This window comes from Coffea arabica, chromosome 2e (assembly GCF_036785885.1).
Source record: "Coffea arabica cultivar ET-39 chromosome 2e, Coffea Arabica ET-39 HiFi, whole genome shotgun sequence".
NCBI classification, from domain to species: domain Eukaryota; kingdom Viridiplantae; phylum Streptophyta; class Magnoliopsida; order Gentianales; family Rubiaceae; genus Coffea; species Coffea arabica.
The window spans coordinates 17,745,659-17,762,196 of NC_092313.1; the positions used below are offsets into that span (position 1 = coordinate 17,745,659).

Consider the following 16,538-nt stretch of genomic DNA (forward strand, 5'->3'; position numbering starts at 1 on the left):
TTGTCCACCAAAATATAAACGACCAAAATTTTTTAATAAAACACCTGGCGCCTGCGCATTGCGCAGGGAAGCCTCCTAGTCTTCTATAGAAAATCCCCTCCTCCTTTTCCATCAAGTATTATTTTGATTTTTAAGTTTTCAGATGTACACAACGGAAAATGAAAAGAATCCATTCAAGAGAAGTTGAAGTTATTTTATGACCGTATAATCCGATTAAAAGCAGCCGCGCTTGTAAAAATACGCGAACGCGTGGTTTTCTGCTTTTGTTAAAACGCGTCATGCAGTCTTTGCCTCTGCCCCCTAAACAATCAATCCAAAATACTGCTGCTATCAATTTCCTGCATCCAACGTGCTACTGCCCCATTATAAAAAAAAAAAAAACGTGCTACTGCCCCTTCTCGGAAATTAGAGAATTTACGAAATAACAAAGAAAGTCTTCCACTAGTCTTTATCTTAATTTGCTTCCACCTTCTCGGATATTATTGCCTCCTGCGCTCCTGCTCAAATAATTCTAGATATGCATATATATGTAAGGGAACGATGTTGAAATTCACATAAAATTTTCTTCCCCTTCTCCATAATTATCTTCTTTTGAAGTTGGTACTCTTCTATAATAGCGTCCATGTCGATTTCTGGAATTCAAGGTCAACCCCTGGAGATCACCGGTAATCATTCTTCTCCTTCTTCGTTTACCACTTCCTTTTCTCTTTTGAACATTGTTGGTATTTCTGACGAATTCTTTCGGGAATCGGTAATGCACGTTTGCAGTTGTAGGCTGCAGCAAATTGAAGGATACGGAGTGGATTTCAAGACAAGATCCTTACGTTTGCCTGGAATACGCCAGCACTAAATTCCGTACCCGTACCCACACAGGTATGTAATTCTTATTATTTCCTCTTTTCATCTCTGTTTGATTGTTTTTTCAATTACTACTAGTATTCGAGCTTGTAAGAAAACTGTCCATTTTGTTGCCTAACTATTCTATTCTACTGCTACTTAATTACTCGTGTAGACGGTGGAAAAAACCCTACTTTTCAAGAGAAATTCGTCTTCTCCTTGATTGAAGGGCTAAGGGAGATCACTGTTGCTGTTTGGAACAGCAATACCATTACCTATGATGATTTTATCGGCAATGGAAAGTAATAATGTCATTTCTTTAACTTTCTGCCTTTTGTTTTCCCTGTATTCTATTCGTTTTATTAGTTTGAGTATTTTCTTTTTATTCTATACTTTTAGATGATTTATTATTTTTTTTTTCCTATTGTTGTTAATCTATTAGGGTTCAGCTGCAGAAAGTGCTTTCTCAGGGATTTGATGATAGTTCTTGGCCACTCCAAACTAAAACCGGCAGGTATACTCTGCAAAAGATAAAAAGGGAAAATTACCTGCCGTATTCATTCTTTTGTAGGTTAATACATACTTGAACATTTAAACATATGGGATACTTGTTTATGTACTTTTATGTGTGCCTTATGTATCTTCACACACACGCACACACCATGTATATGTGTGTGTGTGTGTGTGTGTAGGGAAAACTCCTAATAGTATTTTCTGCTCCATCTTGCCATTTGGGTATTAATAAGTAGAAGAAAGATATTTTGGAAACTGAAACTGCTTTTGGAGTCAACACTTTAGAAGACTAGAAGGTTACATTGTAGTTTTAACTTGATAAAGCTAATTGGAAAACAATTGTCACTACGCTTATGAAAGATATATAGGATTTTAGTAGCTATACACACAGAAACAGAGCTGCAATAGAATCTGAAGGCTTATGGGCAATCCAAATAGTTATCAGTATCCAAGTTACAGATCTCCATAATTTTAAGGTGTATGTTGAAAGAAACAAGAGAAGTTAAAAGTTAAATTTACTATTTGATAGGCCCCTCTTTCAAGTTTTACTCTTAAAAAGTATCTGTTTGAAATGGGGGTTGGACTTTGCAGTTTGACATTGCATTATGTGTCTTGCCAATAGATTTTAGATCTTTGAGGGGAGGGGTATGGGTGTTGAAGCATGTTATTTGGACACTTGGAGAACTTCCACATTTTCTTTTAATTAAAATCTTTAAGTACACCGTTGGATCAAAAAATCAGTAAAGAGATTGATGGTTTTAGGATACTGGTGAAAACAATAAAACACGCTAGCATGTCTTGTATCTTGCCCTTGTGATGTCTATCGTCATTTTAAGTCAGTCATACATGTGCCACGGATTGCTAGATGTTGTATAATGCTCTGCTTATATCAAAGAAGGGGATCTTTAGACTTCTAAATACTGTTACTGTCGCAGGCATGCTGGAGAAGTTCGGCTGATTATGCACTATGCAAATGCTAATGTAAGTGTCTTATCTCGTAAATTTCCACATATTGTTAATGGTAGAATAATACTTATCAAACTGTGCATTAAAGAGGCTAATGGTTCTTTTTTTCTACTGTCGTCTTTTCAAAAGAAGCCTGCAACAAGTTATGCTCCATCCGCTCCACCTTATGTGGCACCACCAATACCCCAAAGTTCTTTGTATGCTGCTCCCCCCCCATCTGTTGGGTCTTATCTACCTCCAACAACCTATCCTGCTCCACCTCCTCCCTATTCACCATATCCTCCTAATCCTGCAGCATACGTGCCAGCACCATATTATCCTCCTGCTCAAGCTGCTTATCCTGCAGCTTATGGAGCACCTTCAGCGTATCCTCCACCACCATATCCACCTCCACCTTATGATCCATCTCATTACCATAAAGGTAATTTTTATTACTGCAAGTGTTTATTTTCTTAAAATATAATATGTTTTCACTTGAACTAATTTGAATGTTTAATTTCTGTCAGGTCCATTCCCTGGAATCTATCCTCCACCACCATACTGAGATAAAGCTCGCTATCGGTATTAGTGGAGAGAGCACGTCTACATTTTAGTGACAGTTATCTTTGTAACTGGGCTTGGTAGTTTTATTATCTGACATCAGGAACAATTAACCCTTTTACTAACAGCAATTCTTATGTGGTTGGAAACTGTTTATATGGTGCTTAGAACAGAAGAAGGCATGATTTTTTTTTCCTATTGTTTGTCTGCCTATATAAAGATGTGAATTTGTATGTAATCTTTTGTTTCCCTTTGCTTTGGGGGAGGTGATTGAAGCATCATATGGATCATCTGCACCCAGGACAAATGAAATTTGAAGCATCCAGTTGCTTAATTTCTCGTTTCTTTCTGTTTTTTCTTTTCTTCTTAATTCGTAATCACAGAATTTGACAATCATTGCCTTCTCATCAAAATTGCTTGTCATTCTTTTGAAAGCTTAGCCATTATAGACTCTCGAGCTGAACTAACTATTGCTGTTATTCCTCAAGTTTCAAATTTCTTTTTTTTGGGGGGTGGGGAAGCTTTAAACATGATCCCCGTTGAGATTTTATTTTTCAATTGATGAAATGGCTTCCAAACAAGACGTTTCCTTGATGCACAGTTGGGTTATAAAATCCCATGGAAAATGTCCATTAGTTGTTCACGTGAACCTCGCCGGAGGGGCAACTTCAATCATTCCTGGTCTTTGTAACACAATGTCATGATCTTAGAATACAGCTGGATGTTAGCGATCCATTTTTGGCTAAAAGAGCCAATTGCCACTTGCACCACAATTGCGGAAAAAGTCAAACCGTAGGGGATCAAAATTGTAATAATGTTGTACCTGTAACTTCGTTTTATGCTAATTTTTGTCCGAGATGACCTCCTCTTTGTGTGTGTGTGTGTTTTTTTTTTTCCTTGCGTGTCGTGTCCGAGAATCTGTTGCTGCAGAAGACTTATCAATGTATCAATAGTAAGGAAAATGAAAGTTGGACATCCTAATGCAGTCATTATTATTATTAGTGGATCAATGCGCTCAAGGATACACTAGAGAAAAGTGGCTGCAATTAGTGCATGTGAAGATGAATCAGGAATCAAGAAATGAAGCCTGTACAATGTCATTTCAAATTGACTAATGCGAAATCATCCGATGAATAGACCTTTCAACAATATACCCTTTTGACCGTCTGCGAGAGATTTTGACACATGAAGCTAGCTAGCATTTGAGATTGCTTTCGGTGTTCCACTTTCGCTCCCCGTGCTTTGGTTTCTTTTTGGAGCAAGTGCGCCCCCTTCCCCTCTTATGTGTTAAGGCCATGGTCCTCGTCGAATTCAGGCAGGTCGAGGAGGGTCGTGTGTTTACATACATACATGCAATATGGCTCCACGCCCACTCCATGGCAGTCACAGAACACAAAAATCATGAGCAAAGAAAAAAAAAAAAACAGAAGAAAATTCAAACTCCCCGTGAACTATACAGTAAGGAACAAATGCTACCATCTGTCAATGATCGTCACTTGACAGCTACCCAAGAATTGGTGTTCGTGCTGCACATGCACCTTTTTCCTCTTGCTCAAACTGAATACTCCCTGAATCCTACACAGCGAAGAATACCATCTGCTACTGCAGAATCAATTATTAATGTGGTGCGGACAACCCATTATAGAATCATTTGCGCTCTTAAGGTGCACGTACGTGGCCGTTGAACAAAACATTTCTTGCGTTATTTTTATTTTTTGTGTTTCTTCTGTCCCTTTTTTTTTTTTCCTTCCCCTGTGGCCTGTGGGCGGAGGCATGATTTTCTCGGGTCAATGATGGGGGACAATCCTATAAAGGGTGGTGTATGCTTCTGTTCGGTTTGACAAATCTTTGGAAGTGGAGGAGAAATGATTGATGATTCATTTCGAAAAGTCGATTTATTGTCTGGCATTTTTGAGTGAGTTAAATTCAAAAAACAAAAAAGGGTGGTGGGCCAATTTGACTTTGGCAGTCGGCATGATGCAAAAGCTGGGCTGGTGTTTTCATTTGTGGTTGTTTAACTTGGTGGTGCTGTTTGGTAGTGCTAGTGCTGAATGCTGATAGGAGTATTATGATGCATTGAAGCTGATGAATTAGCGCCTTAATAACTGTACTAACTATCTAATCTTGTTTGATAATTAGTTGGTTTGTGGCTGGCCGTCACCTCCAACCCCCATACCCCACTTCTCATTTGTCGTCTTTGTGAACAAATTAGATTGAGCAATCTGATGCATTATTGTTTCTCACCAAAAAAATAAAATAAAAGCAGAAACGAGCAATCTAATACGCGGAGAGGAAAACCCAATCAATAATAATATGTCTCCAGAAATTTGATTTGGATACTAGTAGTATATTCTGTTGCAGAATGACGGCCGAAGACCCGATACATTAGACTTGTACGTACTTCTGCAACCAAAGAAGTCCTACCCAGAAAAAACAAAAAAGCTACGAGGAAACAATTGAATCAGAGAGATGTTCGCTAGGCGGCATTTTTTTTTTTTTTTTCCCAATTCTACTTCATCATGCTGGTTGATTTACGAGTAAAATGATGTTATGAAATGTGTCTAAAAAATTAGAATGTGATAAAGAGTAAAATTTAATTTAAGCATGTGACGAAAACAATGGTGGAACAAGAGGCAATGAAAACGAGTAGTAAGTTTGTAATGCCTTCTCTAGGAGCAAAACAAACTTGATCATGAAATGGCGACACTGGACTCTAGCAAAGAGCCAAAGCCTAAGCTTAGAACGATGAGCGGAGTGTATAATTCGTGCTCCAGAACACGGATTAATTTTAGGTTAGTAGGTGAGACATCGTCCTATTTTACAGGATTTATGTTGGAAATCCGATTATCAGTACTATTTACCAAAATGAATCTACTGGTGCCGGTGGCAATACCAATAAAGAAAGACCCAGCTTTCACAAACAGTTCTGCAAAATCTTTGCGAAATGACAAAAGATACAGCAGCATGGATGGAGAAAGCTACTTTAATATCCCGGCTAAGTCTAACCCTTGCGTCCTATACTCCTATACTCCTATTCCTCCCCCGTCTTTCTACGCTGCCGTTCGGGTGGGTACGGTCGGGTACTCACCCTGTACACAAATTGGCTAACGTGTGTGTGACTCGCATCTTACGGGTGAGTTATTTTTTAATCATTATTCATCCTGCATATCAATAGGTACTCGATTATAGAGTATTTGTTAAGATAAGGTCGAATCAACGAGTATCCGTCCTGCTTATCATTTATTTTTTAAAAAAATAATTTATAATAATTTAATTTTATATTTTACATATTCATCTAAGATTTAATAAAGAATTTTTCACAAAAAAGTCTTCCACCAAAAAAAAAACATGCGAACAGAATTCAATAAAAAGGAAAAAAATTAAAAGAATTCAAAATTAATAAAATTTTAAAATAAGTAGCAACTTTTTTTAAAATATATATTCCATATTAATTAAATTCTTTTCTAAAAAACATAAGATCGTGATCTCTATAAATGAATCTTTTAAACAAACTATAGTCTCTCGTATTTGTAATATAATTTGTCCAATAAAATTAGTTATTTAATTCTAAAAAATATTATTTTATAGTATGTATATAAAAATAAAAAAGTATATATATGCAGGATGAGTTGAATATCCGCAAGTTTTAATTATGTGATTTTAACTCATCCCGCATGTAAGCGAGTACCCTATCATCTTTTGATCGAATTAAATAATATGAATCGAGTATTCTAATTTTTGAATTTGATTGGATTGGATATAATGAGTTTTTGAGTGTGCGGGTATTTTTGGCCACCCCTATATGTTTTGTACTTGATTCCTGGTTCCTCGAACCCACCCAAGTCCAGGCCAAGCCAGTCCACGGTCCAGTCTATGGCCTACTACCTTTTTCCTTTTAATTTTCCCCCCGTACATTCTACCCCATGATACTACTACCATACATCGATTATTGCTGGGTTAAATGACAAGAAACTTAATACTCTTAAACTAGTATTGCAAACTAGTATTGCAACCCGCGTTATGCATGGATTTATGTGTAATAAAATATTAATAATAAATGAATTATTTATATTAGTTACATGAAAAAATGTGAAAAAAATCAAATTTATTTTAGTATATAATTTATATTGTATTTATGTACCTTATCTAAAACCTCAACGTATATTAAAAAATACGGACAAAGGTCACAAAAATATCTAAAAAAATACTAAAAACACATCAAATATAAATTGTTACCCCTTCCTTCCATGTTCTCTTTTTTTGCATCACTTCCCATTAACATTCCCTTACTTTTCATTAACCTTGTTCTCGCCTTTCTAACCCAAACTTTCCACATTCCTCCAATTCGTTTCTTTCCTACAAACTCTACATTTCTTTCACTCTACCCTGTTTCTATTAAATCATGCAATTTCTTACCCAATTTCGCAACCTATTTATCTCCTATTATGTTACTCTCCATATATAGTTGTAAATAATAACCAATTTTTTAACTTGCTCTTCAACAAATGAGTATGGGTATGCAATTTTATTAACTTTAAATGGGTAACCCAATAAAAATCATTAATTAATGGCTATTAAACGGATAGATTGGAACTATCTATTTAGACCTAATTAAATTAGACGTAGATTCAAATTCATTAGTAAGCAAATTTAAATCACTACAAATTCAATAATTATATTCTACTTTTTGCAAAAGCATATTTAACGTTCTTTTCCTACTCTTTAATTTTTACTTTTCTAATTTTTGTTAAATTTTATCGTACTTCCGCCCTTCCCTTCCATCAAAGTTTTAATTAATTCATTAAGTGTAAATTGATCTCTTGCATTCACACCTAAATTATTTTGAGATTCTTGTAGAGTGACAAAATTAAAACTTCTCATGATCACCACTATTGATTCTTTTGTGTAATTTTTTTAGGTAAAAAAATATTTATTAATGCAATGTGTTCTTATTTTTGTTGATTACAATGGTATCTTATTTTGTTGCTCAAAGAATATGGGAGAAAAAATAAATAAAATTTTGTAGTGGATTGTAAATGTGTAAGATAACCAAAATCATGTAAAACTATATCCATTTAACCCACATAAATAATCAATTTTGATAGTTTCATCACAACCCACAACTACAGCTCATTTGACTTTATTTTCTCTAACCCTATATTCCTTTAACTATTTAGGATTCATTACCTTATTTTTATCCTTCTTGGCCCTATACTCCAGTCTTTCTATTCCTTTTATCATTTAGGATTTATTACCTCGCTTTTCAATTTTTTCTTCTTTCAAATAAAGATTAAAGTTATAGTCATGAAGGTAAAATAATTGGGTATAATTTTGATGAAATACTACTATTTTTTATGACAATCACTCAAGATAATCGTTTAAACAAATATTTGTTTTAAATTTTTTAATAAACATTCCGAAAAACAACCATCTAAATGCCCCTTTTATTAATTTAAAATTCATCTCAAAATTTTGTTTTATGTGCACTTTTTGATGTATGTGTTATGTATAAAATTATCCAGATACAGTTTTGTGCATGTAAAAAATTATCTACATGACGTTGTATGTCAAAATATTTATTTCATTGGTTGGAATCTTCGTCAAATAAGATAAGTTTAATGTTAAAAAAAAATTTATTTAGTTGCAAAAGGTAAAATGGTTAAAGAATGGCTATAATTAGATATGTTATCCGAATGTTTGACAAATCTACATATATATCTGGAAGGACAGTGCTAAAAATATTATTATATAGATAATTAAAAAAGGGATTAGTCACATTATTCCTCAGATTGACAAATCAATCTTATTAATCAAGAAATAAAATGGGCTAAAGCGATAAAGTTGTAATAGGGTGAATGATTTTAACATGGGACTAATCAAATTATCCAAATTTATTTTCTTTACTTATGGAGGGAAAAAGGGGTTAAAGTCTGAAAACAAACTATAAACGATTTATTAAACACTCATTTTAAGTGGGAAAGAAAGTTTTAAATTTTAAATTGGAATTGTCATGGGATTAGTTGTAAATCACAGTATTTCAAACTTTTTAATTGAATTTATGAATTAAAATAAATAAAAAATCTAGAAAAAAAGTATGGGAGATTTGGAAGCCATCGAGGAGGCCTCCGCTAAAACCTCTCCTGCAATATATATATATATATATATAGATATAGATATCTGTTTCAGATAGAAAAGGGTCTTATACTTGAGTCTTATATTTCAAATATTATTTCAAGAAGGGTCTTATACTTGAGTCTTGTAGATAGAAAATAACGTTTAAAAAGTCATCTTGAAATGGTCCAATAATGTTCAACTTCGGATTAATCAATCAATCGAGACCGATGCGGCATTAACCGGACACCAGGTGATTGACGCCGGGAAAAATTATACATCCATAAAGTACGCAGTTATTATTAGGCTACAAAAGTGCAAAAAGCTCTTCAGTTAAATTAAAATGTCAGTAATAAAAAAGTACTAGCAGTTTAAAAGAAAATTACAGTAGGATGGTTTTTCATTTTGATAGGGTGGCGGTAGGGCTGGTGACTGGTCTGCGGCTTGGTGTGCGTGCCTGTGATTCCTCACTTACCAAAGGCACAATACTAATCAACTAATTCTAGAATAGTTAGCCATCAAGAGAGTTTTAAAACTCTACTTGGATGCAAGTTAAAAGATTAATCCCTTAGTTTGTATTCTAAAAAATTCAGATTTTTCTAAAAAAATTTGCTAGTAGATATGTAAGCATTCGTCTGAGTCAGTGATAGTTTAGTACTCTCTAGATTTTCCTTGGATCTCTTTAGATCCCCCTCCCTTAATATAGAGTAGAAGTAGGTTTAAAATAGATTCTATCATGTCCACAAAAAAAAAAACCCTTGGATCTCTTTAAGTTCCCTCTGTGACGACCCCACCTCCCCCTAAGGCGTACCAGAGGGTTTAGCGGGCCGCCTGCCCAGCTCTCGCCGGGACTCACTCACTCACTACATTTCCTCAAGTAAATTACAAGGTACAACTCAAATGATACATCCCATTCTCCAAAATTACATATCTTAAACGAAGCGGAAACCAATTCTAAGTGTAAAATATAGAGTTACATCTGATACAATTCCAAATATTTATACAGGCCCAAAAGTACATAAACCAAAACCGAAACTAAACTATACACATTATTTGGCTCCAATGAGTTCCTGGAAAGTCTTGTGCTTAGAACCAATGTCTCTACTAATGTTTACACATTATTTGGAGCACGATGGCTCCTTACTTCTGTTTCATGGTTACTTGATCTAAACGAGCATTGGGTATTTAAGTACAAGAGCTTCAATGGCTCACATGAGCAATAAATAAACATTTGATTACTGCATCATGACATCATATCAATGCTTTATTGTGAAAAATACTTGGCTGTTTATTTTACTGGTCACTCGCTGAGCTTCTAGCTCACCCCCTATATTCTTCTTCTCCCCACAGGGATCGAAGTAAAGGAAGAACGTGTTTTTGGGTCTTTGTGTGGCTGGATGGCGTACCTCTTGTATAGTTTAGTTTCGGTTTTGGTTTATGTACTTTTGGGCCTGTATAAATATTTGGAATTGTATCAGATGTAACTCTATATTTTACACTTAGAATTGGTTTCCGCTTCGTTTAAGATATGTAATTTTGGAGAATGGGATGTATCATTTGAGTTGTACCTTGTAATTTACTTGAGGAAATGTAGTGAGTGAGTGAGTCCCGGCGAAAGTTGGGCAGGCGGCCCGCTAAACCCTCTGGTACGCCTTAGGGGGAGGTGGGGTCGTCACACCCTCCCCCTACTAGGTCAGTGGTAGTTTAGTGCCCTCTAGATTTTCCTTGGACCTCTTTAACTCCTTCTCCCCTAGTATAGAGTAGAAATAGGTTTAAAATAGATTCTATCGTGTTTAAAAAAAATTTTTTAGACCTTTTTAGACCCCTTCCCTTTAGCATAAGGTAGTAGTGGATCTAGAATAGATTTTATTGTGTAAAAAAAAAAAAAGAGGAAAGCACAATATTAGTAGTAGTACATAGCAGCTGGTGCCGTATTTTGAGAAAATAAAAAGAAGAAAAGAAAAAACCAACCAAACCAAAATATTACCCCAAATCTGAAATCTCACCTTTGAGTATATAATAACGAAAAGACAAGCGTGACAGCCACTCTGATAAAATCCCTCCTTCCTTTTCTTTCTCTCTGTTTTTGAGAAGCACTCCTGAGGCTGAGAGAGAGGGAGAGCCAAAGACAGAGGGGACGTTGGACTTTGGGAACTACTATGAGCTTTTCTTTTCTTCTTTTCTCTTTTGTATGATGAGCAACAGCAGAGTACAGCAGGGACCTCTTCTTCTTTGAAAAAAGGAGGAGGAGAAGAAGATGGCTATAGAGAAAAATGTGCATTACCATCCGCAAACACAACACCAAAGCCTCCAATCATTCTCCTTAGATGCTCTTTATTGTGAAGAAGAAAAATGGGGAGATGTGGAACAAGAAGGAGAAGAAGACGAAGGAGTTCTAGATGTCTGTGAAAGTAATACCAATGCTATCTTAAAGAATAACAACAACAATGGAACAGCAACAAACTGCCCTTCTTCTCTTTTTCCTCCTCCTCTGCACCTTCCCTTGTTGGAGCAAGACTTGTTCTGGGAAGATGAAGAGCTTCTGTCCCTTTTCTCTAAAGAGAAAGAAACTCAACATCTTGCTTCTTCTGGCAACGCTAATGCAAAAGATCCCGTATTCTCAGCTGCTCGTCGAGAGGCTGTGGAATGGATTCTAAAAGTCAATGCCTATTATGGATTCTCTACTTTGACTGCTATTCTTGCCATCAATTATCTCGACAGATTCCTTTCTAGCCTACATTATCAGAAGGATAAGCCATGGATGATCCAACTTGCATCCCTCACTTGCCTCTCGCTGGCTGCAAAAGTTGAAGAGATCCAAGTTCCCCTTCTTTTAGACTTTCAAGTATGTACAATGCCGAGTTTTCATTCTTTTCCTTATGAAATTGTGGTTTTGATATACCACATAATTATGGTTCTCTTATTCTTGGCTATGCAATTAGGTGTTGGACTCAAAATATGTGTTTGAGGCTAAAACCATTCAGAAAATGGAGCTATTGATTCTATCCACACTCAAATGGAGGATGAATCCAGTGACCCCAATTTCATTTCTTGATCACATAATAAGGAGGCTGGGATTGAAGAGCCATGTCCACTGGGAGTTTCTCAGGAGATGCGAGAGTCTCCTCCTCACGGTCATGCCTGGTAAGACTGGGACAGAGAGCTGCTTAATTAAAGGTTCTTGGATCTCATTTTTTGTGAAAAGTTAAGACATTTTGATAAGTATCTGTACAAAAAGAAAAATAAAACAATATATTCTGTACTAACCAGTAACGACCCTTTTGAGTATTTTCATAATTTTGTACCTTTGTTGCTTTGGACTGTATAGATTCAGGATTCTCAAGTTATCTTCCATCTGTGCTGGCTACCGCAATTATGCTTCACGTTATTCATCAAGTGGATCCATATAATGCCATTGACTATGAGAACCAACTTCTTGAAGTTCTCGGAATCAGCAAGGTTCGTTGTATGTCTGGTTTTTTGTCCGTCATTTTCTGCTACTACCAGCCTCCCTATTCTTCTCTTCACAATTAATCATTTATTACGAGTATATAATATCTTGGTAGTATTAAGGTTATTAGAGATAATCACATTGTTGAATTCTTGCTGATTAAAAACCAACTCTGTTTTACAGACAAAAGTGACCGATTGCTATGAAGCCATTGCAGTGCTATCAAGCACTAGCAATTCTCTTAAGCGGAAATATGATCCAGTTCCAAGCAGCCCTCTTGGTGTAATGGATGCATTTTTCAACTCTGGTAGCTCAAATGATTCCTGGGTGGGTACAACGGGGGGTTTGTCTGGTTCTTCTCCTCCTGAGGAGCCTCAGCCCCTGATCAAGAAAAGCAGAGTTCAAGAACAGCAGATGAGACTGCCCTCATTGACCAGGGTATTTGTGGACATTGTTGGCAGCCCTCGTTAATAGCAGTATTACTATAATCTATGTGCATGCAGGATGCAACTTCCAATACACAACTAAGTCCCTGCTTGCCTACGTCCTTAATATATCCAAGTAAATCTTTGGTTCAAGTTCTTCCTCTCTCAGCTTGGAATTACATGTTATCACTGTTGGGAGCAGATGGCTGGCGAATTGCTAAAAAAAAACCGGAGTGAAAGAGAGAGAGAGAGAGATAGAGATGGATACATTCTTCCTCTCTCCGTTTCAGTTTCTCTCTCATGACATCATTGTCTCTCTCTTCCTCTTTCTCTCAAGTCATTCTCAATTATACTACTTTATATGGACATGTTCATAAAACCAATATAAATTCCCAACTTATTTGTTTAATCTTTTTGAAGATTGATCCCTTTCAATTTCAGCTGTTTGAACTCCTTGACTAATTTATTGCAAGTACATTGCTGGCCTAGCTTTACTTAGGAAATCTATTGGTCTATGAATTAAGAGTAATTTCTATGAATTAGGAAATCTATTTCTATGTAGATAACGGATGTAATCAAGTAACATGCTAATTGCGAGGTAGGTTGGTGTAACGCGGACAGCTTACCATAAATTTTTTTCAGTAATTGGGGAATAGGATGTTGCAGGGCAAGTTGTTGGCCGGTGGGGAAACTCAAGGGTTGTAGCATTTGGCTAGGGATCTCTTACACGTTCGGATTGCATTTTTCTGAATTTTTTTTTTAAAATACTGTAGCTATTTGATATTTGTAAGGTAAAAAGTGATTGGAAAATGTGTTCATGAAAAACGTAATAATTTTTCTTTGAAAAATTGCTTTCCAAATAAGATGTTTTTGTCTTTTGACTTTTATTGGTTATATCCTTCAAATTATATGACATTTTAAGTTTTATGTCCAATTGAATTCATTTTCAAGTTTATCTTCTACAACACACTGGGATATATAATAACTTAATCTCAAATCGTACTATCACAACTTAGACTTCCAAAATATGTAACTTAGTTTTTAAAATGTAAAAAGCATAGGAATTCTTTATTTTACAAGTCATATTTGACTTAGTAATTACTGTGTGACAGACACTTTGCAAACTGGAACAAGTAAAAGGGAAAGAAAATAACTGTACTATCATACGACAGCACGCCACAAAAATATGGCGTGGGAGTTCAGGATCAAACCTTGCCTCCCACAATTGATCACAAAAATGTGTCAAGTCACTTTAAGTGGCTTTCAGTCGAGTGCATAGTACACTCGTTTGGGATTAGGGGTGTTTCGCGAATTGAGCCGCTCGCGAGCGGCTCGAATACGAGCTCGAGCTAATTAAGTCGATCTCGAGCTCGAACTCAAAAACATTAAACTCGTTGGCTCGCGAGCTCAATTATATATATTTTTTATTTTTATTTTAATAGTAAAATTACATATATATCCCTAATATTTTATTATTTGTTAAAAAAATTATTGTTTTATTCATTTTTAAAAATAAATAACTATTTTTTCTTTTTTAAAAATAAAATAATTATAATTATTTTTTTATTTTTTAAGCTCGAGCTCGAGCTTGATATTTTGAGCTCGTCGAGCTCGAGCTCGAGTTTGAGCTTCACAAAATTAACTCGAGCTCGGCTCGATTAGCCAAAACTCGACTCGAGTTCGGCTCGTTTGCACCCCTATTTGGGATAGAAGGTGGTTCAGTCTTCTCGGCTTTCCTCTTGATCTCTTCAGGTCTTCTCCTTTCCATAGCATAGGATAAATATAGGTCTATCATATCGGCTAAAAAAAAAAAGACAGCACACAATATCACTACAGTGTAGAAGCGTATACATACCCCAAATGACTTGATAGGCTTGCCGGTTGTATTGATTTCTTCATCCGAGTGCTATTAGATTGAAATTGTGTCAGAAAACAGTTGATGCATCCATTGGTTTTCTTCCTTACAAATTAATATTAGTAGGCCACGAGTTCGAATTATTAGGGGATAATCAATAAGTTAAGAATCACCGTTGACCCCTTTTTTCTTTTTTGTTTTTTCAAAAAAAAAAAAAGAAGAAGAAAAAGAAGAAAGAAAGAAAGAAAGGAAAAAAAAAAGTGTAAGTACATACTTTATAGTCAAAACAATGAGACCACAATGATACAAGTGATTAACTTTCATAGTGATTAGGAGTTGGACTGCTGTATCATTTGAAAAGGAGTTAAAAGATTTGAAACGCTTACCTTAGAACAAGTGTCTCATACATCCTTATGTTCACTGTTGATGATGTTTAGTTAACCCAGAATAATCAGTAGGGAGGATTAACAAGTAAACAGCCCCATCAATTGCTCTTAGATTGTCTAACCTTTTTGACTCCGCCATTGAACAGTGAACTAGCTACAACGTCCACCCATAGCCCCACCCCCCGATTTACTCTCTACAAGCTTGGCGTTTACCGATATATATATATATATATATATATATATACGCGTATTCTTCCCTGCCTTGTGCATGCATGCATGTACAGCTTCAGCTATGGCAATGCCAATCGTTCTTTCGTTAAAAATTTAAAACTTCTAACCCCAAAACCCACTGCCGCCCCCCCCCCCCCCCGGGGGCTCCCCCCTTTTTCTGCAAACTATTTGTCCATTGACAATAATTTCAGATTTTAGTAAAAGATTAGTGCCCTTCAAATGCTTCTTATACGTAAAGTTTGTAAATCCACACAATTTACTATCTGCTTATATTGAACTTAATAGAAAATATCGACCGTGGTGGTGATTAGTGCCCTTTCCAAACAAATATTTTTGGATTTCCTGTTGTTTGGTTGATTTGAGAATTGTCGTTCAGCAAGGAGCCTGGGATTTCAACGCTAGTTGTCCTTGGTTCTTTCTTTTAAGAAACAGCGTAGGCAATAGGAAATGGTTTTCACTTTTCAGGGAACATGGAAAATGATCAGATCCGTCATAAACAGTTGTTAGGGTCATCTTGTTGTTGTCAAATTTTCAATACGGATCGTTCAGACTTCCGCTTACAGCTGGAAAACTAGTACACATCTTGCAGGAAATATTTGTAACAATCTCCAGTTGAAATTGCAGCTTAATCCATAGTACTTAATTAGATCTCAGTGATTTAAAAAGAAAAAAAAAAAAAGAGAGCAAGATAACTTAATTTTTCAAAGTTCGAGGAAAAGTCGCCTCAGTCAGATTGGAACAGCAAAGAAAACATGCCCCTTGAACCACCCATGTATCGGTAAGAAAAAAATAAGCTTAAATAGACATATAGTTCATGCTAACAAATATTATTATTATTGTTCAAATGTTAGTAGTAGTACATTTTTATCAGCCAATTGAACATTGCCCGAAAACTTTGATGAATATGGTCAAGACACTCTACAAAGATCTCATTCTGGAAGGCAAATGCCGTGCTGTTTTCTTTAATAGAATTATCACTTCACTTCACGACATGTTTTCTTATATAGTACTCTTTTTAACTTGGCCACATAAAAAACTTAAAGAGGAACAAAGACAAAAAAAAAATAGCAACAAGATCACAAGGAGAAGAAGAAGAAACAAACATAAACGACGGAGAGGGCCCGAATAAGCAGATTATTGTATTTTGTCAGATGACAAAAACATTTGCCAGGAGACATGAAACATTCATGAGTGGACTTTTACTCCCTGCTAGCTGTTGTGTC

At 35.7% G+C, this 16,538-nt stretch overlaps 2 protein-coding genes across 3 annotated transcripts; both read left to right on the forward strand.

Annotated features, from left to right (window-relative positions):
• The first annotated feature begins 362 nt into the window (after positions 1–362).
• LOC113731454 (elicitor-responsive protein 1-like) lies at positions 363–3,190 on the forward strand. Of its 2 annotated transcripts, none has more exons than XM_027256739.2 (7): positions 363–665; positions 769–873; positions 1,013–1,139; positions 1,280–1,351; positions 2,286–2,331; positions 2,446–2,737; positions 2,823–3,190. In XM_027256739.2, exons 1-7 carry the CDS (start codon positions 623–625, stop codon positions 2,858–2,860), a joined length of 723 nt encoding a protein of 240 aa, XP_027112540.1. In that variant the 5' UTR covers positions 363–622; the 3' UTR covers positions 2,861–3,190. The 2 variants fall into 2 exon arrangements, with proteins under 2 accessions (XP_027112540.1, XP_027112541.1); XM_027256740.2 differs by having other exon boundaries at positions 478–665; positions 2,449–2,737.
• Positions 3,191–11,018: 7,828 nt separating this feature from the next.
• LOC113731455 (cyclin-D3-3) lies at positions 11,019–13,252 on the forward strand. The gene is made up of 4 exons (XM_027256741.2): positions 11,019–11,812; positions 11,910–12,111; positions 12,296–12,426; positions 12,602–13,252. The coding sequence occupies exons 1-4, from the start codon at positions 11,225–11,227 to the stop codon at positions 12,887–12,889; spliced, it is 1,209 nt and encodes a 402-aa protein (XP_027112542.1). The 5' UTR covers positions 11,019–11,224; the 3' UTR covers positions 12,890–13,252.
• The last annotated feature ends 3,286 nt before the right edge of the window (positions 13,253–16,538 follow it).